Below are 27,418 nucleotides of genomic sequence, written 5' to 3' on the forward strand. Positions count from 1 at the left end.
GAGAAGCAGGCTCCCCGCTGAGCAGGCAGCCCAATGTGGGGCCCGATCTCAGGACCCTGAGATCATGACCTGAGCTGAAGGTAGATGCTTAACCGACTGAGCCACCCAGGTGCCCCAATAAATTATTTTTTAATTATCCTAATTCGATTCCTACTGGGACCTAGACTGATGCTGACATCATCCTGGAACATTGGCTGACTCTTCACTCAGAGAGAGAAAGGAACTCTCTTTTCTCTAAGACTTTAATCTGGGAAGATGTAAGCCTAGAACTCCAGAAGCTGTCTGAAAGTAAAGCCAAGCAAGAGGAAGGCAGAGTTAAGAGATCGAGGTAGATGGATTCCTGGTGATACCATTTGAAGCCCTGGGTACGGCCATATTTAAAGTGATCTGTGCTCTGGCCTTTTCAGAAACATGAACTAATAATACATTCTCTCTCTCTCTTTCTTTTCTTTCTTTCTTTCTTTCTTTGTTCATTTCTTCATTTTTGCACAGAAGTTTAGCACATGAAAGTCCCACATTCTTCCCAATTTGTGATTCTATTCTCAGGCATTAGGCACCATTAATAGGAAAAGTAGATTTGAAAAGATTCATGGTTTACAGGTTTCCAGTGTTCAGATTTACACAGCAGGTTCTTTCAAATTACACTTAGGGGAATAAATCAGTGACAGTTTGGCAATCTTGCAAAGTACAGAGCCTTCCAATTCTAAAGGATTTTGCTAGTGAGTCATTAAGTTAAAAAAAGAAATCCATATCGGTAATAAATCTTTGTAGAAGTACTCTATGTTCTTTTCAAAATTGATTGTTTCTCGGTGGCTACTTCAACTAACATTATCAAAAGAATAGATTTCTGTTGTAATATAAAATGATGCTTTCTGAGAAATTGTTCCCAGTCTTATTAAAAAAAAAAAAAGTTGACATAAGGAGATTTATTGCAGAGGGTACTTCCAGAAAACCAGAATTTTTAATAAATTTATTCTATGTTATTTTCATTGCTTAATATTATAGATCATAAATATTTGCCAGATTGGGAATTTTTGGTTGTGGTACTTGTGGGGAGATGGCATGTGGAGACCTAAATGTTATGCAGCTTAGGACTTACTTTACTGACATCCCAAAGCTGTGGTGACTGAGGACAAATGAGGAGTCCCCAAATCCATCCTCTCTCTTAAGTGCTCCTCACTCACGTTCCAGTATCCCCTGGCAAGACCAGAATAGTCTTCCTCTCCAACCTGTCTTTTTCCATTTTCATTGCTCTAATTCTGGCCTTTGGTCTTTTGCAGTGTGGCCTCCTAACTGGTTTTCCTGTTTGACCTCAGCTTCGCCCTACCTCGTTCTGACGCTATTGCGTTGCTTTCTTAGGGCAGAAGCTAGGGGTTCATGGCTAATACCCAATCACAGCTCTCTTACCTCATTTAGGGCACTGAGGGGGCACATTGCTCTTCTTATGTAACACAAAAAGCAAGCCAGCATTATTTCTAAACCCAAACAGGTTTTTAGTCAGGGATTTTTAAGATGTTAAAATCTATACGCACACTCCTCCTTCTTTCTGAGAAGAGGAGTGCCTTACTTAAGGACAATTTACAAATGTCAGGGATGGGCTGTTAATAACATTTGCTTTCTTCGAGAAGGAAATTCCATGGTCCTGTGCTGGGTTCTGAGCAATTCAGTCCCTGAGAGGTGCTTTCCCATGGTTCCTCCAGCATCGGAACCTGACCTACTTTGGGAGATGAGGGACTGTTCCACTGGGGAAATGATATTTCTGTTGAAACCTAAATGATGAGTATGACTTTTGGGGAAAAAAAAAAAAAAAAGGAGAGGGTGTCAGAAGGCAGTATTCCAGGCAAGGAAACACTTTCTGGGGAGGCCTTGGGGCCTTACGCGAGCACAAGCAGCCCAGGGCATTCAGGGAACTGAAAGTCTCATGTGCTTGGTGTGCAGAGAGCAAGGGGAAGAAGGCTGCTCCCTGAGACTGGAAATGTGCATGGGGGTGAGATCTTGTGCAGCCTTGCAGACGGTGTTGTGAATTTAGGATTCGGGCCAGGTCTGGAGTTCAGAACGTCAAGGAATTACTGAGTTAGAGCTTTAAGTTCAATCACCACGGCAAAATTTATGTGCATAATTTTTTTCTGTCCTTAGGGTTTCATTATATAATTAATTGACATTACCAAATAAATTAAATTTTAATTTTCATGTCAAATTAGAAGAGTGGTTTTCTTATCCAACATTTTATTAAGAACGTTTTCTTTCTTTCTTTCTTTTTTTTTTTTTAAAGATTTTATTTATTTGTTTGACAGAGAGAGACACAGCCAGAGAGGGAACACAAGCAGGGGGAGTGGGAGAGGGAGAAGCAGGCTTCCCGCGGAGCAGGGAGCCGAAGGCAGACGCTTGACTGAACCACCCAGGCGCCCCAAGAACGTTTTCAAAGAAAGAGAAAAATTGAAAGAATCACCTATATTCTACAGTTAATGTTTTATTATATTTGCTTTGTCACTTACTTATCCATCTAGCCATTCTTCTTGGCATTCATCAATTCATTTTTTTTTTTTAAGATTTCATTTATTTGTCAGAGAGAGAGAGAGAGAGAGAGCACAAGCAGGGCGAGGGGTTGAGGGAGAAGCAGGCTCCACATTGAGCAAAGAGCCTGATGCCGAACTCCATCCCAGGATCCCAGGATCATGACCTGAGCTGAAGGCAGATGCTTTAACCGACTGAGCCACCCCGGCGTCCCTCATCAATTCATCTTATCTTTTGATGTGTATCAAAGGAAGTTGCAGACGTCAATAAATTTTATCCCTGGACACATCAGTATGCATATCATTAACTGGAGCTTAAGGTTTGTTTAGGTTTTCTTTTTTTGTGTGTGTGGTAAAAGTCATATACAGTGAAATGCAAACATCCTAAGTGTTCTGTTTGATGAGTTTTGAGATATATATATATATATATAAAATTTATCTTTTTACATATATATAAATTTGATTTATTTTATATATGTATATATAAATTTGATTTATTATTTTAGATATATATAAATTTGAAGTTTCAAAAAAGATGTAATTTTTATCAAAAATTATCATTATGCACCTTGTAAGGCTCTTATATTATGCATGAAGTGGTATAATATCAACTCAAGGTAGACTGTGATGAATTAAGGATTCATTTTGTAATCTTTAGCAAGCCCTTTAAAAATATTAGAAAAAAAGCCAATAGAGGAGATAGGCTGGAATACAAAAATTACTCAATCCAAAAGAAGACCAAAAAGGAGGAACAAAGAAGAGAGGGACAAATAAAAAACAAATAGCAAGGGGGTAGACTTAAACCTACCTATCACACAATTATACCAAATACAAGCAGAATAAACAGTCCAATTAAAAGACAACAATTGTCAGTATGGATAAAAACCAAGGTCCAACTATATACTGTTTACAAGAGATGCATTTAAATATAAAAACACAGTTTGAAAATTAAAGAGTAAAAATATCTATACCCATGCAAGCTTAAGCATTAGAAAGCTAGTATTTCTATATATCAGAGAAAGTAGATTTGAAGAAAAAGAGTATTTCCAGGCATAAAGAATGATATTGTGATGATAAAAAAAGGCCAATTAATCAAGAAGATGCAAAATTCCTAAGTGTGTGTATACCTAGTAACAGAACTTTAAAATGTGTAAAAGTAAAAATTGACAAGAAAGAAATAGATCAACAATCATACTTGGAGATTTTAGTACTCCTCTATCACTATGTGATAGAATAAATGACAAAATATCAATAAGGATATAGAAGATTTAAGTGACATTCTCCCTAACTTGACCTGACATATTTAGATGATCCAATAACTGTAGAGTACACATTCTTTACTAGTGCACATTGAACATTCACCAAGATACATCTTATGTTACTGGGCCATACATAAAACTAAGAAATAATACCATTTACAAGAAAATCAGAATGTAAAATACTGAGGAATAAATAAATTTAACAAAAATGTGCAAAACTTGTACAATGAAAACTACAAAATATAATAGAGAGAAATTAAATATCTAAATAAATGGAGTGGTAAATTGTTCACGGATTGGAAGCCTCTATATTATTATTATGTCTACCCTCTAGAAATTCATCTCTAGAGTTACAGCCATCCAGTCAAAATTCCAGTAGGATTATTTTAACAGAATTTACAAGCTGGTTGTAAAGTTTATGTGAAATTGCAAAGGATATAGAAAAGCCAAAATGATTTTTTTTTTTTTTTTTTTGGCCAAAATGATCTTGAAAAAGGACAGTGTTGGAGGATTTTTCTGCTTGATTTCAAGAATTACTAAGAAGCTCCACAGTCATCAAAACAGTGTAATATTGGTGTAAATAGATTATTGGAACACAATAGAATCCAGAAATAGACTCACACATATACAATTAAGAGATTTTCAACAAAGGTGCCAGGGAAATTCAATGGGGAAAATGACAGTCATGTCAACAAATGTGACTGGAACAACGAGGTATCTATATGAAAAAATTATCATTGTGTATTATATTTGTAGTATATACTTATGACAAATTACAATTTTGAGTCTATGTTTCCATGTCCTGGGAAATAAATTATGCATGCAACTGCGCTGTGAGCATTCTCAAACCTCAGGAGTCATATTTATTAAGTAAAGCTTATTAAAGGGCTGCGATTGCATTGAGGACATGAGGGCATCATTTAGGAAATAGTTTGAGTCGGGACGCCTGGGTGGCTCAGTTGGTTAAGCAACTGCCTTCGGCTCAGGTCATGATCCTGGAGTCCCGCATCGGGCTCCCTGCTCGGCAGGGAGTCTGCTTCTCCCTCTGACCCTACCCCCTCTCATGCTCTCTCTCTCAAATAAATAAATAAAAATATTAAAAAAAAAAAAAAGGAAATAGTTTGAATCATTAAAATTTTATTTTCTGGGGGATATAAGAATGACCTTCTATTTTTAGAGTGGCTTTAGCCCCTCCCTCTACATCCATAGCAGGAGAAATTTCTATTTTCATTTATTTATTTATTTTTTAAAAGATTTTATTTATTTATTTGAGAGAGAGAGAGAGAGAGAGCTGCACGAGCGGGGGGAGGGGCAGAAGGAGAGGGAGAAGCAGGCTCCCCGCTGAGCATGGTGCCCGCGGGACTCCATCCTAGGACCCTGGGATCCTGACCTGAGCCAAAGGCAGACACTTAACCTACTGAGCCACCCAGGCGCCCTCTATTTTCCTTTATGACCAGTGAGACTGTATTGGTGAGACTCCTCACCAGTGATGGAGGGGCAGCTGCTACAGCCCTGCAAAAGTGAAATCCCACGACCCAAAAGCTGTACAGCTTGAAAGAGTTGATAGATCTATTATTTATTTGTTTCTAAGTCTTCTTTTATTTTTACTTACTTATTTTTTTAGAGAGAGGGAGGGGCAGAGGAAGCAGGAGAGAGATAATCTTAAGCAGAGAGAATCTTAAACAGGCTCCACGCCCACTGGGCACAGCCGCGATCTCGTGACTGAGAGATCATGACCCTGAGATCATGACCTGAGCCGAGATCAAGAGTCAGAGGCTTAACCCCTTAACCAACTGAACCACCCAGGCACCCCTCTTAGGCATCTTTTAGATACTGGAAGAATCAAGTTCACTGTGTGCCCTTCATGTAGATGGAGACTAGCAGAGGTTAATCAAAAAGAGAAGTTCCTGCCCTAACAAATTGAAATGTAAATGTAATCAGATTTTGGAAAAGTTGTTCCTACTACATGCTGGGTTTTGAGAGGGGTTTCTCCAGGATGAAAGATCAGGGTGCTGCTCTATGTGTAGTTCTACCTCCCAGATCCGGGAGGCTTCGTAATTGGCTAAGGCTTGATAATCTCCAAGGAGTTCCTGTACCCCAAAGGGCCTATTGATTCTAGAGAGTCAAGTTGCAGCTGGAGTAGTACAGTTTCTTTCTTATCGTGTAACCAATAATCCAGGAAAGTCTCCCAAAAGCTGGAAAAAAATGCTCCCACCACAGAAGACAGCTTCTCTCTTCCATACAGAGCTAGAGACACACCCTAAACTCTCTCTACTTCTTTTTAAATTAAATTAAATTAATTTTTCTATCTTTATAGTGTTTTCTTTCTTTCTTTTTTTTTAATTGACCGTGCAGGTGACGACACATCCATTACTATAATGTCACTTGAAATGTTCAAGTTACGGGAGGGTTGATTAGATTACATTTCTGTTGAGTTAAGTAACAGGCCTGGGGATACACTTTGAACACTGTCACTGCAGGTTACTTTCTAAGCCCCCGCTAATGTTACAAATCATCTCTTAGGCAGGATTACTTTTGCAAGTGGGTCATCTCAACCATTTCGTGTTTATTCTTAGTTGGCTATTTATGGAGCATGTACTGAGGGCCAGCCTAAGTGCTTTACTTATACTATCTAATGTGATCTTTATGACATCCTCTCAAACAGATCCTTCTGGTACCCCATTTTACAATTAACTTACTTTAGGACAGAGAGTTAGGTGGTGATAGAGATGGACCTCAAACAGAGACCCAAGTCCACAATAACAAGCTCTTAGAACTACTCCATATTCCCTTACTGAGCTCAGAGGGTGACATACTCTTGATCTTACCCCAGATTCTAGGCACCTTGCTGAAACTCCCTGTGTGTTAACTATCAACGGATTGCCTGGTCTAGGCAGAAAAACTGTCTAGGCAGGACAGGGCGAGATAATGCAAGATGCAAGAAGTTGCCTGGCCTTTGGCCAATTCTTAAGATCTAGTTAGGCAGCTGTTATCAACTTAAGATGCACAAGTAGGGGCCAAAGGCAGGCCGCCCCAAGATGGGCCCTTATGGCATAAAGATTATTTTGAGTTAAAAAGCAATAAAAACTCAACAGATTTAGGAAAAGCTCTTTACCTACCCCCCCCCCCCCACGCCGCAACTGCCTAAAAAGCATTTAGATAGAGGAACTGCTCCAAGAAGAGAGCTATCACCGTAGAGAATTGCATTACATAATGAACTAGGCTTGTGAACTGGGATGAACTAGCAAGCCTTGTTTGAGCCAAGTCCTCTCCGTCCCATTGACTCTGAGGGGCCCAGCAAACATTTGTTTACCCAACATTTACTCCTTTTCATTTTCTTGTGAATTGTATTTTTTCCCTTTTGAAGTCCCAGACCTCTACTCCTTTCTCCTTAATTCAGAATGACATACATACCTCATTTTTGCCTGTCTTGGGAATTTCCATGTCTGAGTGGATTCCCCCTACGTATGCTATTAAATTTGATTTTCTCCTATTCATCTGTCTCATGTCAATTTGGTTCTTAGTCCAGCTAGAAGGACCTGGGAGGGGACAGGATGTTCTTGCTCCCTGACACACACTAGAATAATCTGTGGGACTTTAATAAACAGTGATGACAGAAATTCTGATTTAATCGGTCCAGGGTGAGGCCTGGGCCTCAGGGTTTTTTAAAACTCCCCAGGTGATTCTAATGTGCAGCCAAGGTTGAGAACCACCTAGTTTGAATGAAAAATATGTATAAAAAAATCAAAACCACTACAATGTACAAAATGATATGTTCTGAAGTGTATTTATTCCTTACCTCTTTCCACAAAGGATAGGATGTGGCTAAAAAATTATTCGATACAGAATGAAGTCCACTGAGGGGCATGGAGTTTGGAGCACTTGTCAAACAGGCCACAGATGGGCTGGGACACATGAGGTCAGTGTAGAAATAATTCAGGTATGTTTTCTCTCTCTGATTTTGGTTTGCAAGGCAGCAGTGGCAGATTTCAGGAGAAACAGTTCTTAGAAGACCACGATTGGTCCAGGTACTGTTTCTAGGTGGCTGACTGGGCCAAAGACTGTTTCCAGGCAGCCGATTGGTCTGGAAGCTGTTTCCAGGCCGTCCAGCCAGTAGATTGCCTTGTCTCCAAGGGTTATTCAATCTGCAAAGTGATAACAGGTCTCAGAAGCTTGTGTGGAATGGTAATTTCTTTGCCCATTACAGAAGCTTATTGAAGAAAATACCAGTATTTTAAGGATGACTCATAGGCATGTTGTACATTTTTTTGATCCAACTTCGCTAAGGGTTAGGAATTGCTTGTAAGGCAGAAGCTTCCTTAAGGAGTTTTTTGCAAGTTGAGGAGCAGCTGGAGCCATTCCACGAGAAATTTCCAGCTGTTAAAAGGGCAGCATTAAACTGTTCAGTGCAGTTCAACTGTTGGACTATTTCCTGTCTTTTCTTTCTCTTTCTTGAGAGCAGATGGAGCTGTTCTCAGTTTACTATCGGGAGGAAAAACAGGGTAAGAAATGATGGTGCAATAAAAGTGAAAGAAACCCGAGGAAAAGGGTAAAATCACTATAATGCCACAATCCTAATATTTAACTATTTTCATTTTTGCATATTTTAATTCTAACCTAAAGTCAATATTATTTGGGTGATGGTGATGTATGTATGTAAAATTTAAGGTTTAATTGTCTAACCGTATATTTTTGAAGTTTCTGTTTAAATTCCAGTTAGGTAACATACAGTGTAATATTAGTTTCAGGTGTACAATGTAGTGATTCAACACTTCACACAACACCCGATGCTCATCACAACAGGTGCCCTCCTTAATCCCCAGCACCTATTTAACCCATCCCCCTGCCCACCTCCCCTCTGGGGACCATCAGTTTGTTCTCTACAGTTATGTCTCACCGTATTTTTAAAACAGTGCTCTCAGTTTCTTTATTTTATACTGGCTTACCATGTACCTTTGAAAGTATGATGACGTAACGTGATTTATGAGCAAATGTTATGTTTTTAGCTTCAGAATCAATGAATATTTTTAAGTGGCACACACACACAATATTCGTTTTACATACTTACCTCATTTCAAAAATACATTTCTACTTACTCTGCTGATGCAAGTAATCAAAAGTCTTTCTTTTTTTTTTTTTTTTTTAAGATTTTATTTTTCCATTTGAGAGAGAGACGGAGGCAGAGGGAGAAGCAGGCTCCCCGCCGAGCAGGGAGCCCGATGTGGGGCTCGATCCCAGGACCCTGGGATCATGACCCAAGCTGAAGGCAGACGCTTAACTGACTGAGCCACCCAGGCACCCTGTCAAAAGTATTTCTTTTCTCAAATATTTAAAATTTTTGCTTCAAATATTTAATATTTCTCTACAAGGTATTGGGTAAGTATTATTGCCAACACTTTCCAGTTACAAACCACTCACTGTGTGCCTGGTACTTTAGTTACCTGAGGAAAATAAGATGAAATCTTTGGTTTGGTGTACTTGCAAAGATTTTGCCTCAAAATAAAATGGTAGGTAGATAATATTTATAACCTCAAATGAGTAAGGGATACAATTAAGTAGTTCCCAACCCTCTTTGCACTTTAGAATCACCTAGAGAGGTTTTAAAATATGACACCTGGGTCCCACTTCCAGGGATTCTGATTCAATTGGTCTGGAGTGGGCTAAGGCATCAGTACTTAGCTAATACGGTAGTCTGGCAAAGTTACAGAATATTTAAAATCCAGACTCTTAAAAATCATTGTCATTGTTAAAAGCATAGTTTGAATCAGATTGACCTGGATTAAATCCCCTGTCTGCCACTCGCTAGCTGTGTGGTTTTGGGTTATGGGTTAAGTTTTTGTGTGGGAGGAAAAATTCTCCTGTGCCCTCTTAGGGTCTGCAGTTGGGTCTGACAACTAAACTGACATAAGACTGGCTCACAGGAGAAGAGCAGACAGACTTTATTAAATTTTTGCATGTGTATGAGAGCCTTCACAAGAAAACACAGATTTGAAGACGTGACCGGAACAGGAAGATTTTATACCTTTTGGACAAAGATACCATAAATTTGTGAAGAAATGACTTGACAAGGGGGTTTGGTGAGGGGCAAGAAGTTGTGGGGAAGTGGCTAGGAGATACAAGAGGAGGAAACCAGTGGAAGATAAGGGTTATTTAGTAAGTTTGTACAGACCCGTTTCTGTGCTGACTCCCAGTCTCCTGGTGATAAGGATGTTCTTCTCTTCCTGGTACGGGGAAGGTACTTTTCTCATGGGAAATTTTGTGGTTTTGTTTTTAGGTAGAAAAGGGTAGATCAGAATGCCCTTCCAGCATCTGCTGTTTCTCAATGCTTTCAGCTCAAAATAATCAATAGCCCCAAGCAGCATAATTTGGATGGCATGTCCTGAACTCCTTCATTTCTAAATCTGAGCTTCTCTTTTCTCATCTGTAAAATGGAAATAATTATTTACCTCTTAGAATTGTTTTTGTAAGAATTAAAGAGAATGCGTGAAAATAATTTTCACAGTCCTGGCACCAAGTGTGCCTCATTAATGGTTCCTTTTTTTTTTTTTAAAGATTTTATTTATTTATTTGAGAGAGAGCGACAGAGACAGCGAGAGAGAGCATGAGCGGGGAGGATAGGGAGAAGCAGGCTCCCGCTGAGCAGGGACCCTGACGTGGGGCTCAATTCCAGGACCCTGGGATCATGACCTGAGCCAAAGACAGACGCTTAACCGACTGAGCCACCCAGGCGCCCCTAGTGGTTACTTTTATCCATTCATGAATTAATTCGCTCAGCAAATAACTTGCTGAACACCTACCATGTTCCAGGCATTGTTCTAGGTGCTGAGGATATAGCGTTGACTAGAACTGACAAGGGTCTTGCCCTCAGAGCGCTACTTTGGATCTTTTTTTTTTTTTTTAGCATGAATAAAATATATATATATATTTTTAGATTTATTTATTTATTTATTTGTCAGAGAGAGAGAGAGAGAGAGAACACAAGCTGGGGAAGCGGCAGGCAGAGGGAGAAGCAGGCTCCTTGAAGAGCAAGGAGCCCGATGCGGGACTCGATCCTAGGACCCTGGGATCATGACCCGAGCTGAAGGCAGACGCCCAACCGACTGAGCCACCCAGGCATCCCATGAATAAAATATGTTTAATCTCATGGTACTTCTATTATTCTACTTTATAATAGGCCATCTGAACTTGGGATCCCATCCTTCCCTATCCTCAGAGGGCACACTCCATCGGTTGTCCCCTCTTCTCTCTCTCCACTGGTTCTTTGTCATATTCATGGGAACATAGTAATTTTCTTTTTCATATTAAAAAAAAATCCCCGAATCAAACCCTTTGGCTTCAAGTTATCCAACAATTACTGCCTTAGCTCCTTGCTCCTTTTGCTTCACAGGCAAGTACAGGTATTGCCTACACTTACTGTCTCCACTCTGTCCACTTCATCGCTTCTAATTCACACTGCAGAATACTGTAATTGGGCTTCTGTCTCCATTAAAATTATACCATTGCATTTAGGCCTTTGCACATACAGTCTGCACTCCCCCACCCCTGCCCCCCAACTTGGCTCAGCTTAAATGTGCCTTCTTGGAAGCTTTCCCCCTGACTTTTCAAGATTGGGGTAGATACCCTCCTCTGTGATTCTGTGGAAGGGTGGGCAGCCCTCCCCCACCCCCACCCCCCAGCCCCCTGCAATGTGGTGCTTACGCTGATTTTTTGTATCCTATACTGACCAAGTAAAGTCATTGAGGTCAGGACCTTGTCACGTTCATTGCCACTGTTCTCCTCCTTGGATAGTACTTGACACATAGCAAGGTGCTAAATCATATTTTTAAATGAATCAAGGGGGGGCCTGGGTGGCTGAGTTGGTTAAGCGTCCGACTCTTGATCTCAGCTCAGGTCTTGATCTCAGGGGTGTGAGTTCAAGCCCTGCACTGGGCTCCACACTGGGCGTGGAGCCTACTTAAAAGAAAAAAAAGAATCAATACACGAGTAATTGAAATAATAAGCCCTCCCTATTAAATAATAAGCTTTTTAGGGTTCAACAATGTGTCTTCATCTTTGTAATCTCCGGATTTCCTCACACAGCACTCAGTAGAAATTTGAATAGAATGGAGTAGACTTAAAGTATACTTTTTCTGAGCGTAAAACTAGGGCCCAATTTAAGATAACCATCCTAAAAGTGAGTCAATGACCTTTGAAGTTAGCATTCTGTAGAATCCAAACCGGGCGTTTTTTTTTTTTTTTTTAAGATTTTATTTATTTATTTGACAGAGAGAGACAGCACGAGAGAGGGAACACAAGCAGGGGGAGTGGGAGAGGGAGAAGCAGGCTTCCCACAGAGCAGGGAGCCTGATGTGGGGGCTCGATCCCAGGACCCTGGGATCATGACCTGAGCCGAAGGCAGACGCTTAACGACTGAGCCACCCAGGCGCCCCCAAACCTGGCGTTTTGAAATATGTCACCAGGAACTTCAGATGTTTCCTAGTTATCGACCCGCCTCAATGTACTACTCATTTGCTCATTTCTCCTAATAAAGTGATCCCAAGCTTATCCCACTTCCTTCTTTCTATAGCATAGAAGCACTTCTTGCTTACAGATCCATATGTGCATGAACCACGAGGTAGGGTAAAAAAGCAGTGTGATGCGGTAAAAATGCTTGCCAGTTAGAGTCAGGAGACACTGGCTGTGTTCCTGTCTGTCATAACTTTACTGGAGACTTTGTTTCTTTATTTGTGGTGGGGGAAAATATCTTCCCCATCTATTTCACCAAGTTTTTGTAGGATCAAATGAGTTAACATAGGTGAAAAGGCTTTTGTAAATTGTAAAGCACTGCACAGAGTAAAAGCAAAATCTCTCAATGGTACATGCTATAGTTTAATAGCTCCCTAGCAAGTGGAATCTGCAAAGAGCTAAGAGAGTGTTCCAGTATGGAGAGGGTATAGAAATCTAGGGGTTATTTATTTGGGAAACAGGATGCTGGACCTGTTTCCCAGCACGGAATTAGGTAAAGATTACTGTTTTGCATTGCATCAGCTTCATATCAGACGTTGTGCTGGAAGTCAGGGGTGATTCCATCTGAGAAACCCAGTGTGCTATCAATCAAGAATAAAAAACAATTGATCTAAGAAGAAAATGACACGACACAGTGGTGGCTGATAACTGGAAACAACAAGGTTTTATCCCTCCACAAAATCTGATTGGCTCCAATTAATCTAGAAGCATAAAATACAGGGGAATACCAAGTAACTGAGTTCCTTTCGAATAGACAGCTACCAGTGAATATCTCAAACTGCAAGCACTGTTGCAGACCTATGGTTTACCCATTTCTTAGTTTGGGGACATACTTTCCCTTGCAGATGTTAGTTTAGCTTTCCACAATAGAAAGGCTTGACAGTGTGGTCCTCCAATAGGCAGCCTGAGCATCAGCCAGGGAGCAGGGGACAGGGAGCGGGTTAGAAATGCAGACTCTTGGCCCCCACCCCAGTCCTATTGAATCAGAGTCTGCATTTTAACAAGAACGCCGGAATTGAGTGCATTTAAGTTTAAGGCACTCTACCTTAAGGACCATTTAATCATTTTTCCAATGGAGAAACCAAAAAATCAGGTCTTTAAGGGTGATTTCCCCTCCTTGTGGCAGAACTTGGATGAGAAACAAAGGTTTCCTGACTGCTGGCAGGTTCCAGCATCCCACCCCACCTCACAGCCTGGTTCTTGGGCTTCTTGGCTGTGAGGCTTTGGGCAAGTTACTGAACTTCTCTGAGTGTGTTCCCTCATCTATAAAATGGAGATGATAGTAATGTCTACCTCCCAGAACAGTGAGGATTAACTCAAATTGGAAAATCTCTGAACGCTTCGTGCAAGGTAGAGCACAATTCACAAGTACAGTTTTATTATTCACAAGTGGAAAGGCAGACAATGTTCTGCATAATTTAAAGTAGTAGTAAGTTTTTTATGGCACAGAGAAGCAGATAGCTATTTGTATCTCTGAAAACCATTATGACTTGACAGTAATGTTTCGAAAGCAGTTTCTTATTTTTCCTTTATATCTTTCATATTTTCCACCGGAGGAAGTTATATAAACTGCACAGTAGAGACACTCAGCTAGTCACTGTTATTTAATCATCTTGTAGGTTAGACTGACCTCTGTTATTATGAATTTGGTGAACCAGGGCCAAATTCAACCTTTGGAACAGGCACACACATACGTAATTGAAGAACCTGACTCACTGACCTACTTTCTCTGTCAACACAACAGTAGAAGACTGGATTACTTAGTTTTTTGCTCCATCTAGTGGCCATACACAGTTCAATTTTGGGTTGTAGGGAAATCATTGGGAATTCTAGGTCCCACGTTTTAACTCAAATACATCCAACTTCTCATCATTCAGAAGAAATGATCCAATATACACATTTTTAATGCTCTTTGTTATATTTGAAACAATAGGCTTAGGATTCTTGGAGCTGGTCAGAAAGTTGGAGACCTTCCTAATCAGAACAGGAAGACTGGAGTCATCTTTGAAGCTTCCCTCATGAGATATGTCCATTCTGTCATAAAACCCTAAAAATTTAATTCCTTCAAACATTCATTATCCAGCCACATGTACTTATTTAACCCTTCCTGTGGGACAGTTTGCTTAGTGAAGGAAGGTACTAGACATTCCTCCAGACTCTAGATTTTGGATACCGGGGTCCTGCTCCCTTGTCATGCCTGGGAGAAGAATGGCGAGAGGTGCACCCAGAGAGAAAAGGCCTGAGCAATAGGATTTCCAGGCTCACAGAAGGGATGCCCTTCCCCCACAGTGCAGCCAATGATCAGTAGAGAGCTGAAGGAGCCATGTCAAGGGGAAGTGCAAGCTACGTGAACAGATGATCAGTGACAAGAGGCCATCCTTGCCTGGGGATGTGTTGTCTGAGCCCCTGGAACCAAGACGTAATTCTAGGCATAGACATGGGGGAAGCCCCAAGAATGACAGAGCTAAAATTTCCTACTGAAGAGCAGCTCTTTGGCAGAAGGATTATTTTAAGCTGGTTATTTTCGAGAAACAGTAGACACAGGAGAAATTCTGAAAACAGTAGAAGTTACCGTTCTGTAAGGGAAATTTACCATTTATAGAGGAAAGGAAGTCCCATTCGTGAGCATGTCTCCCTTTTGGTACCAGAAAGAGAAAGATGACTCTAAAATCACAAGAGACTTATTAACAGAAGACAGCCACTTAAATCTGCATAACAAACCTTACCTTTTACTCTGCTTTCCCTGGTCACCTCACATAACTACACATCCCCCCAACCCCCAACATCGTTCTTTTGTCTTTACCTGAAGATGGTATTTAAGGTGGCAGCTTAGGCCTCCTGGGGGAAGGGGATACTCAGTTTCCCTGAGTATCTCCCATCTACACCTGAGGCATGTATGTTAATAAACTTTTCCTCTTGTTAATCTGTCTCTTATTAGGGGAGATTTTGGCCCTAAACGCAGAAGAGTAGAGGAAACATTATTTTCCCTCCCCTACACTACCTATTTAGCAGGAAGGGATTCAGAGATAAGATTAAGTTGATCTATAGAAGATAAAGATGCAATATCCTCGCACACAGATCTCTCTATGTAGGAGCCTGTTCAGGGTTGGGCATATACTTGCACCCCTGGAACTGGAGTCATTTCATGTTGAGTCCTTGTTGGGGAATTGATGTGAAATGAATTAAACAAGGAGGCCGTTAGACTGAGGCGGCTCTAATACTGGGGCAGACTACATGAGCAAACCCAAATTTAAGCCTCTGTAAATGCCTCCAGGTTATGAAACCAAAATGCTAAGGACCACTAATCACGAACAGCCAACTAGGCTTTAAGAAATAGCCAATAAAATAATTTATTTTCTTTGCTCTACACCTTCTCTGTGTAAGTCTTCCCCTGGCTCCTGTCCCCATAGTGCTCCAAACCATTTCCAGTTTGGCAAGCCCCAGTTCAAAATGATTTTTGCTCAGATGAACTCTTAACATCTTTAATATGCCTCAGTTTATCTTTTTTTTTTAAAAGATTATTTATTTATTTATTTGAAAGAGAGAGAATGAGAGAGAGAGCACATGAGAGGGAGGAGGGTCAGAGGGAGAAGCAGACCCCCTGCTGAGCAGGGAGCCTGATGCTGGACTCGATCCCAGGACTCCAGGATCATGACCTGAGCCGAAGGCAGTCGCTTAACCAACTGAGCCACCCAGGCGCCCCAACCTCAGTTTATCTTTTAACAATGAGCAGACATGAATTTGGGCTTTAGAAGTCTTGGATCGCTGGGGGGACTACCTGGAGCCTCCGAGACCAGGTGGAAAAGCATGCCACTAAGGACTTTAAATTCTTCAGGCAGGTTCAGTGCTGTTGGTGGAAAGTGGGAAGAGAGGGTAATTTTGAGTTTGCTCATATATTTCATTCCCTGCAGCTGCTAGCAGTATACAAAACATGGGAAGGACATGGAAGGTGATATTTAAGGCCTCTGTCTCAGTTTCTGACTTTCTAAAAAAACTGCATGATACTCTGAAAAAGGAAAACATTGTCAGGGAGGAAGAATTCCTGTCCCCTTCCAGATCCTTCTAGCCAGACTAAGAATCAAATTGACATGAGACAGATAAACTGGAGAAAATCAGATTTAATAGCATACATATGGGGAATCCACACAGACATGGAAATTCTAAAGACTGTCAGGCAAAATGAGGCCTATATGTCATCCTGAACTGAGGAGAAGGGGGTAAGGGTTTGGGACTTCAAAGGAAAGGAATGTAATTCACAGGGCAATAAGAAGAGCAGATGTTTGGTAATTAGATGTTTGCCCTGCCACACAGATGGGTCACTCAGATAAAATTTATCTCTGCTAATAACCCTTATTCTGGGAAAGGACCCCCCCCCCAGCCCAATTTAGATTCTTCCATGTAGTTAAGGGAGAGACAAAAGTTTCTTTTGAGTCTTGCAGGGTCTCAATTGCCTTCAGCTCAGAATAATCTTCATGCCACAGTGGCCCATCTTGGAGTGGCCTGCCCTTGGCCCCTGTAATGTATGGCAGCCAAATTCCTGGCTTCAGAAAAGCTTGTTTCTGCAAGCCTGGACATGCTTCCAGTGGTCAGGGTGGGGGTTATGGGTGGAACTGTCTCAAAAGATAACATTGAACTTCTCAACTCTGGTACTTGTGAACGTGACCTTATTTGGAAATAGGGTCTTTGCAGATGAAATCAAGCTAAAAGGAGGTTATACTAGAATAGGGTAAGCCCTAATACAGTATGACTGGGGTCATATTAAGAGGGAAATTAGGACATAGCCTCACAGAGAGAGGAGAATGTCATATGCAGACACAGACACAGGGGATGTTGGCCATGTGAAGATGGAGGCAGAGGTTGGAATCAAGGAATGACTGGGATTACTGGTGGCTGGAAGAGGCAAGGAAGAATCCTCCTTGGAAAAAGGAGGAATCCTCCTTGGAATCCGCTTTGGAAAAAGGGTGGCTCTGTTATCCTTGATTTCGAACACCCTGATTTTGAACTTCTACCCTCCAGAAGTGTGAGAGAATACATTTCTGTTGTTTTAAGCCACCCAGTCTGTGCCCTTTTGTCAGTGGAGGAGTCCTCTGATGGAAGATGAACCTCTGGGTCTAAGGGCATTTTCTGGGGATGGAGCCCATCTAAGGAACAGGAACAGTAAATCCCTGGGCAGTGAGGACTATGGAGATGCTGGTGGATATTCTGCCTCAGTTTCTGACTTTCCAAAATTATTAATTTTAGAATTAATTAATCACCTGAAGAAATACCTAACACTGCCTTTGAAGATCTCAGTGCTCTTAAAGTAGTTGGTGCTTTTAGTACTAATGGCTGCATGTCTGAGTTCTTTGGAACAGACTTTTAGGCACTAAAACCCTAAGAGTGTACCAGGTAAATTTCTCTTTAAAAGGCCTTGGGAATTGTATTACGCTAAGCAAATTAAGTCAGACAGAGATAGACAAATACTATATTATTTCACTCATATGTGGAATTTAAGAAACAAAACAGATGAACATATGGGAAAGGAGGAAAAAAGAGAGGGAAACAAACCATGAGAGACTCTTAACCATAGAGAATAAACTGAGGGTTGACGGAGGGAGGAGGGTGGGGAATGGGCTAGATGGGTGATGGGTATTAAGGAGGGCAAGCGTTATGATGAGCACTGGATATGTAAGTGATGAACCACTGAATTCTACTCCCGAAACCAATATTACACTAGATGTTAACTAACTAGAATTTTAACAAAAATTCGAAAAAAAAAAAAATAAAAGGGCTTGGGAAAAGTTGTCTGCATTTATACTAAGGTTAGGGACTTTGGTCCAGAGGACACTGGCTCCAAGAGCTTTAGATCCAGAAAGCATGGGTTGGAACAGGGGCAGATCCAAGTTTTGGGGGGTCCATATATTAGTTTCCTAGAGCTGTTATAAAGAAGTACCTCAAACTGAGTGGCTTAAAACAACAAATGTATTGTCTTACAGTTGGAGGCTAGAAGTCCGAAATCAAGTTGTAGGCAGGGTCATGCCCTCTCTGACAGCCCCAGAGGAGATTTTTCCTTGCTTCTTCTAGCTTCTGGTATCTGCTGGCAATCCTTGATATTCCTTGGCTTATAGATGCATCCCTCTAGTCACGTGGTTGTCTTCTCCCTGTGTCTCCACATCATCTTCCTTCTGTGCAAGTCTGTCTTTATGTCCAAATTTCCCCTTACCATAAGACACCAGTCATACTGAATTAGGGCCCACCCTAATGACCGAATTTTAACTTGATTACCTCTGTAAAGATCCTATTTCCAAATAAGGTCGAATTCTGAGGTACTAAGGGTTTGGACTTCAACGTATCTCTTTGTTTGCCTACAGTTAAAGCAATAACAGGCCTGAATTTATACAACTTGAGTGGGTCCTCTTTAAAAGTATAAGGGCACCTGACTAGCTCAGTTGGAAGAGCATGCAACTCTTGATCTTGGGGTTGTGAGTTCGAGTGCCACGTTGGGTGTAGAGATTACTTAAAAATGAAAATCTTAAAAAAAAGATTAAAAATACAAAATGACAAATGCCTTATTAGGCCTTGGAAGGAACTTGTGCAAATAAGTTTCGCAGTGCATCCTCTTTTGGTTTACAATAGTAGTATAGCTGTTGGTGGGTATGAATTTGACTGCAAAGAAGTCACATCGTACCCACATTAACTCGTATGAACGTACCTGTACCCATGTAGGCCATGCAAGAAAGAGAGAGAGAGGCTACTTATTTTTCTGCTTCCTGAACCTATGTCCTGGAGGAAGATGTGAAGCTCAGAGAGAATCTGGCTGTGAAAAGTGTGAGTCTGTTGTTCGAAGATTGCTGTCTTGTACGTGACCCTAAATGCCAGGCAGTGACTTCATTTGGTGCTCAAATGAAGAAACAGCAGTGGAGGAGAGTTTGGAGTTTGTTTTCTTTTGCCCCATATCCTAAGTTTAGAACCTAAACCTCTATGTGAGATGTGACTCATGTTCCTCCTTGGCTCAAGCTTAACCCAACACAATCTCTTTCTGAACTTCTCCTACTTACTGTAGCTGGTAAAGTACAAGCAGGAGGTGGAGGTGGTGGGTCACCAGAATGAGAAAGAGAGCCAGGTACAGGGGGCACCAACTTAGTCCCTGCCAGCTAGGGAGGATGGGAATTGATCAAAAAAGCAAATATCATTCGGTGATATTTTGCCAACTTCTGGGAAGCCAGATAGGAGCATCCTATCACACATGCTGGTGTGCTGGCTCTCAGAATAAAAGGATTTGGCCCTTCATCAGCCATTGATGGAGATGCGTGGAGCAGGAGACTGAACTCCATCGCAAGACTTGAGGGGGCACGGGTCAGTCTCAGAGGGGTGTTTCTGCAGTAGTCTTTAATAATCCAGTGAGGCATAAACACTTGTTGGGGAAAAAATTAGAACCCTGCCAACCCAGAAAATCCACTCCACAAATGTAGAAAAGAAAGAACACGGTTTTATTATTGGATACACATTTTTGTTTTTTAAAGATTTTATTTATTTGACAGAGGGAGACACAGTGAGAAAGGGAACACAAGCAGGGGGAGTGGGAGAGGGAGAAGCAGGCTTCCCACGGAGCAGGGAGCCCGATGCGGGGCTCGATGCGGGGCTCGATCCCAGGACCCTGGGATAATGACCCGAGCCAAAGGCAGACGCCCAACGACTGAGCCACCCAGGCGCCCCTTATTGGATACACATTAAACCAGACTGCAGTTAGCTTCACAGGCAATCCTTTAATGAGATTGCAAAAAGAAAAAAAATCTCACCCTTTTCTACAGACAAGCACATATACTACATAGATTACATGTTCCCAAGATAAATGATAACCAGTGGTCATGTAAGGAGGACTTGGCAGTACCGTTTGTTACACATTCTTTCTTAGTTCTTCCTAAGTTCATTTGGTAATTGGCATGGCCACTTGTGTCAGTTGTTTGCCACTGTTTGAAAGAAAAACAAACTTTTCTTTTTAAGATTTTATTTATTTATTTATTTGTCAGAGAGAGAGAGAGCAAGCGAGCGCACAAGAAGGGGCTTGGAGCTGCCGGCAGAGGGAGAGGGAGAAGCGGGCTCCTAGCAGAGCAAGGAGCCTGATGCGGGACTCGATCCCAGGACCCTGGGATCATGACTTGAGCCGAAAGCAGATGCTTAACCAATTGAGTAAAATTCCATCTTATTTTTATTTACAGTTACATGTTTCCTTATTGCAAAATGGATGTTTGAGGGAAGAATTCACCTATGAAGAACCGATAAAAAGGAGGCCAAGACATATTTGTGAGGGCGGGTTGGGGGTTCTAGGAAACCCTCTGTGGGCATCTATTTTTCCTCTTGCAGAAAAGCAGAGATGTGGGATTAGGAGTGATACAGACAGAAATACCCATCAGGAGAAAGATTCCTGGTAGGGAGAAACTGCCCAGTCACTTGGATGCCACTTTCCTACTCTACTCTCTTTTGTGGGCAGAAGGGAACCATGAGGTCCTTTTGATCTATGGGCACTAAGGATGGAGAGGGCATAAATAGATAATGATGTAAAAATTAAGCACACACTGATGCCTTACAACCAATTACAGCTGCTCATGGGTGGCATGAAGCCTCTGGGAAGCTCTCCCTGATCCTAGGACTGAACTCCCTGGGTGGACACAGTGTGTGTGAGGGGGACAGTCTCCAAGGGGAGTCATCCCCTAATTATCACAGGATTAGGCTCACCTTTTCCATCCTTAGAGATTTGGGGAATCAAACACTTCACCACTCTGGGTATGGTATGCATTCTACTTTGCCAGCAGAGAAGAGAATTATTTAGGCAGACTGCTGGTCTGTAAGGAAACTGAATCTTACCTTGTCCTGTCAGGAGAGGTGTGACACGTTCACAAAAAGGTCTCAGTAGATGTAACAGCAGGGCAGACCACCAGTGTGACCTAACTCAGGCTCTCTCAAGAGAGACAGCCATTGGGCCCTCTCTATTTATGGAGAATTCTGAGTCTTACTGAGAGAGTCCAGGCATTCAGGGGCTGAGCTCTTCCTCAAGTTTCTTATCCACACACCCTTTAAAATATACACTACCCTACCACTAACCTCAGAATCTTGCAATTCAAATATAGCATTGGTGTTTAAAACCAAATTGCTACATTACAATTAATTTTCCCTTATCCAGTTTTATATTTAATACTTTAGTCTGGTAATTACAGAAAGTCTTATTACAGGACGGAGTTTGTAAAATGCTCCCAATCACTCTTGCTTAACTCTAAGGGAAAGACCATTTGTTTGGTAAGGCAAAGAACACCGCCAGGTAGTGGTATTCCAGAGGGCAATTCCTGCCTTTGCCAATTATACACGTTAATAACTTTGAGACTGGAGCCCCTGAAACTCCCAAATACTCTGAAACTTTGCTCCAGAAATGTACAAACGAAACTCTTGAAAACCGTTTTGGGATTAATTTCAGATACTTCATGGATCCTTAGAAGTACCCCCCAAAGAGAAAGTCTTCATTTCTGGCATTCCAATTTCTCGCCTTTAGAATTTCTCTAAAGCTTGTTCCCCTGATCCATGTCAGGGAGAACTTCCCAAATTATCAAACCCAGATCCTGCCCGGACGCCAAGCTTGGCAGAAAAAAGGGCGATCAGGCTCTAGATCTGTAACAGTGGTGGGAAGGACCCTTTGATCACTAGAACAGATGCTTTTGTGGAAGCTTCGGATCAGTCTACGCGTGAAAAGAGGGTTGGCTTCTCTACATTCTCGGGGGTGTCTATCAGCGGTCTAGGTAGGAATAAAATACACGTGTCGTTCCGCTAGCACCTGTACGAGGCCACCTGCGCTTGCGCAAAGCTGTCCTAAGAGCGTGCGGGGTCCTCGGCGGGGCGGGGCGATGGAAGACGCGCCCCTTCCATTCGCCGTGGCTTTAACTCCTTCCGATCCCTCTAACGAGCTTCTCAGTCTTTCCCTCTGACCTCGGAAAGAAGAGGGCGGGGCCCTTGGGGGCGGAAGTAGCGGTGCATTGTGGGCTCTCATAGAGCGGTGGAGTTGAGCCTGAATGAAAGTGGCGCGCCGCCTCTGACGTTTCCAGGGTAGGAGCTGCTGGGATTCGGACCCCTGCCGGGATTCGGGTGCCTCGGATCCCCCGTACGGAGCCGACCGCGAGGAGGCGGCGAGCGTTGGTGGAGGGGGCGGCTCTGCGCGGCCCCGAGACATGGCTCATAACAAGATCCCACCACGGTGGCTGAACTGTCCGCGGCGCGGCCAGCCGGTGGCAGGTAACCCGGACTGGGGGGTGTTCGAGTCCCTGCATACCGGCGGGTCCGTGGGTGGGCCTTCTGAGGGGCGCAGCTTTCGGGGGTTCCGTGCTTGTTAGTGGTATTTCAGGACCGAGATGTGCTCGGTCCGATGAAGCTTTGTGGTTGAGTGTTTGGGAAAATGGTTGGAGGGGGTGGGCCGGTGGGTGGGGGCCGTGTCACCATCCAGTACAGCAGAGTATTACGAACGGGAAAGTAGGCAGGAGGTTTGTGTGGCAGGAGCTGAGGACCCAGGAACACGGTGGGCATTACTTTGAAGCGTAGTCAGAAGTTTGTGAATCTTCCAGTGTTCTCGGAAGGGGAAGGGACAAGTGTCAGTCTTGAGATGGAAGGCTCAAGAGGAGAGGGAAGTTTCCCAGTGGCCATCGACACTGACTGGAATTTTGTTTTTTAAAAATTATTTTATTGTGAATTTTTGCGTCTTTATTGAGTTTGACACACAACAAACTTTGAAGTGCAGTTTGATAAATACCACATACATAGACACACTTCCAATGAAACACCCATGAAACCATCACCACAATCAAAATGGTGACCATAACCATCACCTCTCAAAATTTCGCCTGCCCTTTGTAATCCCTTCCTCCTCAGGCAACCTCTTATATGCTTTTTGTAATTACAGATTAGTTTGCATCTTCTATAATTTTTAAAAACAAATGGAAACATATAGTGCATACACTTGTTTGATGCGGAGGTCTCTATTTTTTTTATTTTATTTTTTTAAAGATTTTTATTTATTTATTTGACAGAGAGAGAGAGACAGCGAGAGAGGGAACACAAGCAGGGGGAGTGGGAGAGGGAGAAGCAGGCTTCCCGCGGAAGAGGGAGCCCGATGCGGGGCTCGATCCCAGGATCCTGGGATCATGACCTGAGCCGAAGGCAGACGCTTAACGACTGAGCAACCCAGGCGCCCCGGGAGGTCTCTGTTCTTTTGCTCAGCATTATTATTTTGAGATTTATCCAAGTTCTTGTATGTTTGTATGTTCTTCCCTTTTTATTGCTGAGTAGTAGTCCCTTGTTAATGGATGCACCACATTTGTTTATCCATTCACTTGTTGATAGTCATTTGGGTTGTTTGCAGTTTTTGGTTATTACAAATTAACCTGCTATGAACATTCACGTACAGTAATTTGTATGGACATATGCTTTCAGTTCTCTTGTGTAAATCTCTAGGAGAGGAATGGATCATATAGTAGGTGTATGTTTCATCTTTAAAAAAATGTCAAACTCTTTTTTAAAAATTTTATTTATTAATTTGAGACACAGAGGTAGAGAGGGAGAGAGCATGAGCAGAGGGGAGGGAGAGGGAGAAGCAGGCCCTCCGCGGAGCCAGGAGCCTGATGTGGGGCTCCATCCCAGGACCCTGGGATCATGACCTGAGCTGAAGGCACACGCTTAACCATCTGCGCCACCCAGGTGCCCCCCAAACTCTTTTTCAAAGTCTTAACATTTTACATTCCTACCATTAATGTATGAGAGTTCTGTTTGCTTCGTATCTTCTCCAACACTTGGTATGATCAGTCTTTTTAATTTTACCCACCATAATAGGTATTTAGTAATATTGTGGTTTGGGTGTATGTGAGCTTCTTGGCAATTCACATATCTTCTTCTGTGAAACGTCCAAATCTTGTACTGATTTTTTAATTGGGTTTTTATCTTATTGTTGAATTGTTAGACTTCTTTACATATTGTAAATACAAATCCTGTGTTGGATATATGCTTAAATTTTTTTTTTCTCCCATCTGTGACTTGCCTTTTTATTTTCTTAACAGTGTCTTTTTGAAGAGTGAAAGATTTAAATTTTAACTACAACTTGTTGCTTATTCTAGAAGGTATTTTGCAACAAAAATTAAAGGGTTTTGTAGTGAACTATGATTATTTGTTATGTATATATCTATATATACATATATAGGCGCCCCTGAAAGAGTCCTTTTTTAATTCGGGTTTCCTGATTCTCCTACTTTGTCAGCTTTTTTTCACATTTTACATAAAATCCTTAGTCAATAGAGCTGTATGAATGATGGATAAAAATAATGCTGAAAGATAACCTAAGCAAGTCCTAGGGTGAGGAAATGTCTTTCTTTAATGAAAAATGAAATAATTTTCTTCATGCTCTAACAATTTTTTGAAAAAGATTTATTAGAGAGAGCACACAAGCAGAGGGAGGGGCAGAAGGCGAGGGAGAGAATCTTAAGCAGTCTCCAACTCCCTCCTGAGCGCAGAGCCTCATGCAGGGCTCCATCTCACCACCCTGAGATCATGACCTGAACTGAAATGAAGAGGTGGCTGCTTAAGCAACTGTGCCACCCAGGCACTCCTGCTCTGTTTTTATATGCATTTTCACTTGTAATAAAAACAGTTGTTCTTGGTAATCATTGTACTTATTCAAATGAATTGATCACAATTCTTTACATTTTTCTTTGTAGGTCTTACTCTCCAGCCATTTTGACTTTTTCCCCTTACCATCTCTAACTTTGTAGTGAATCCTTTTTTTTACATGTGGTTTTCTTATGCAGTTATTGAAGAACCTCTAAACTTAGATGTATGGCTTCTTCTTTTTTAAAAAAGATTTTATTATTTATTTGTCAGAGAGAGAGAGAGAGAGAGTGAGCACACAAACAGGGGGAGCAGTAGGCTCCCCGCTGAGCAAGGAGTCTGATGTGGGACTTGATCCCAGGACTCTGGGATCATGACCTGAGCTGAAGGCAGACGCTTAACCGACAGAGCCACCCAGGGATCCCAGATGCATGGCTTCTTTTCTAGCTTGGAGCATGTTTCCTGGATTCTTTCATTAGAGTTATCTGCTACACTGATTGTGAGAAAAGATCATAATGAAGTTCTTGTCAAAGTGAATATTTTTTTATTTGGAGTTAGAAAAGTGGTTTAAATATCAGAATTGTGATGTAATCTGCAGGCTGGCAGTGACAAAGATCAGAACACTCACTTACTGTTAAATGGAACAAGTGTGGCACTGACTTGGGGTAGATAGCAGCAGGTAAGGTGCTAATTTCCAGTCAGCTTTATGTCTCTCTGAGGGATAGAGTTGGGTGCCTTTTTCCCTCCCTCTGCTGGGAATTAAGGGCCAGGAATAAAGCTTTTCCTTATTATTGTATTGGAATATTTTTTTGTTGTTGTTGTTTCATTTATTTATTTTTATTTTTTTAAAGATTTTTATTTATTTATTTGACAGAGAGAGAGACAGTGATAGAGGGAACACAAGCTGGGGGAGTAGGGGAGGGAGAAGCAGGCTTCCCACGGAGCGGGGAGCCTGATGTGGGGCTCAATCCCAGGACCCTGGGATCATGACCTGAGCTGAAGGCAGATGCTTAACGACTGAGCCACACAGACGCCCCCGTATTGGAATATTTTGGCCTCCAAAAATTAAACTCTTAATTATTGTGGTTCAGTGAGATACTAAGCTCACCTATCAGATTAGTTGTGATCCCTGGACAGAACCCCAGGCCTCCTGACAGTCGAACTGGATGTTTACTTGTAATCAATACTGCTTCGGCTTGTGATGCTTATTAGAAAGTAAAGTGAACACAACGTACAATTCTTGATAAGTTTCTCTAAATTTCCCTTAAAGTTCTGTCTCTGTCTGTCCTTGAAGTGTTCATGCCATATTGTGTATTTTGGAAATGCCATATTAGCAGTGTTTTATAGTAGGTGGAGCAAGAAAAACTAGTTATATTCTTGCAAGCCGTAATGAAAAATAAGGAATAGTTCACATTCCATTTTCTACGTCCTTTTTTCTTTCTCTCGTTTTTTTTTCTGATTATAAAAGTAATCCGCGCTTATTGTATAATTTCCTTGGTATTTGGCATATTTAGGAAAATGTGTTATGGCTGCTTACATTTTCTCACTGTGAACATTAGGATATACGTCAATAGTACTAGATGTTCATAATTTTTCTGAATCAGAAAGAAGATGGTACTAATAATCTGTTCCACTATGAAGTTACCTCCTCTGATTAAACCAAACTTCCAATGGGGGAGAGCTCCTGGAGATAGGGCCAACCTGTATTTCTGAAAAATTCTTTTTTTCACCTTATGAGTGATAGATTTCAAGGGAACACTTTGAAAATAGCAAAATTCTCATTTCTTAAAGGTAGATCATTCAACATAAAATTATCTTGTGCTTACTATGTGTGAGGAACTTGGAACTAACTGTAGGAATGTAATATGAAACAGTTTTGTGATAGGGATGGTGACTTTGGAGTCATTTTACCTAGCAAATATTTGAGAGTCTACTTTGTGCTAGTCCTTAGGGCTAGGGAAATGATTTAGACATAGTTTATAGTGTCAGCCATCTGCTATGTGGTGAGATTTTTCTCTGGGAGCCCTGAGCTGCACAGGGGTAGGCCCAAAGAAGTCAGGTGGTTGAGTTTATTGAGATTCGGGTTTTTCTCAGGTAAGTGTGGCTGAGTGATATGGTGGATCAGGGAGGCTAAGGGTACTTAGTGGGGACTGACTGTGATGATCAGCTGTGGACTCTGACACTGGAGAAGGGAAGCGAAGCCTGGAGGAGCTGATGGAAACAGGATTGGACCTCTGAGATAACAGTGAGAAGGAGAGAGGGTCTAGTGAGATGAATATTCTAATGTATCCTATTATTTACTTATTTATTATGTTTCTTGTTTATGGTTTATCTTTCCCCAATAGAGTGTAAGCTCTATGAGGGCAGGGATTTTTACCTGTTTTTTTTTCTTTTCACTAATGCATTCCATGTACCTAGAACAATGCTTGGTATATAATAAGTACTCTTTAAATATTTGTTAAATAAGCTAAATGTAGTATAATAATTTATGTGAGTTGATGGTAGAGGTAGTGAGAAGTGGTCAGATTC

General features: G+C 41.6%; 1 protein-coding gene across 2 annotated transcripts in view; it reads left to right on the forward strand.

Annotated features, from left to right (window-relative positions):
* RNGTT (RNA guanylyltransferase and 5'-phosphatase) overlaps nt 1–27,418 on the forward strand; it is a 369,854-nt gene that overhangs the window by 23,401 nt on the left and 319,035 nt on the right. The window contains exon 1 of one of the 2 annotated variants that reach the window (XM_036065178.2): nt 22,250–22,534. The exons of the other annotated variant lie outside the window; for it this stretch is intronic. Coding sequence (XP_035921071.2) covers nt 22,471–22,534 — 64 coding nt within the window. The 5' untranslated portion in view covers nt 22,250–22,470. Of the gene's footprint in view, nt 1–22,249; nt 22,535–27,418 lie in introns of those variants that run through there. 2 annotated transcript variants of the gene reach the window in all.

The sequence above is a fragment of the Halichoerus grypus genome, chromosome 9, assembly GCF_964656455.1.
Source record: "Halichoerus grypus chromosome 9, mHalGry1.hap1.1, whole genome shotgun sequence".
NCBI lineage: Eukaryota > Metazoa > Chordata > Mammalia > Carnivora > Phocidae > Halichoerus > Halichoerus grypus.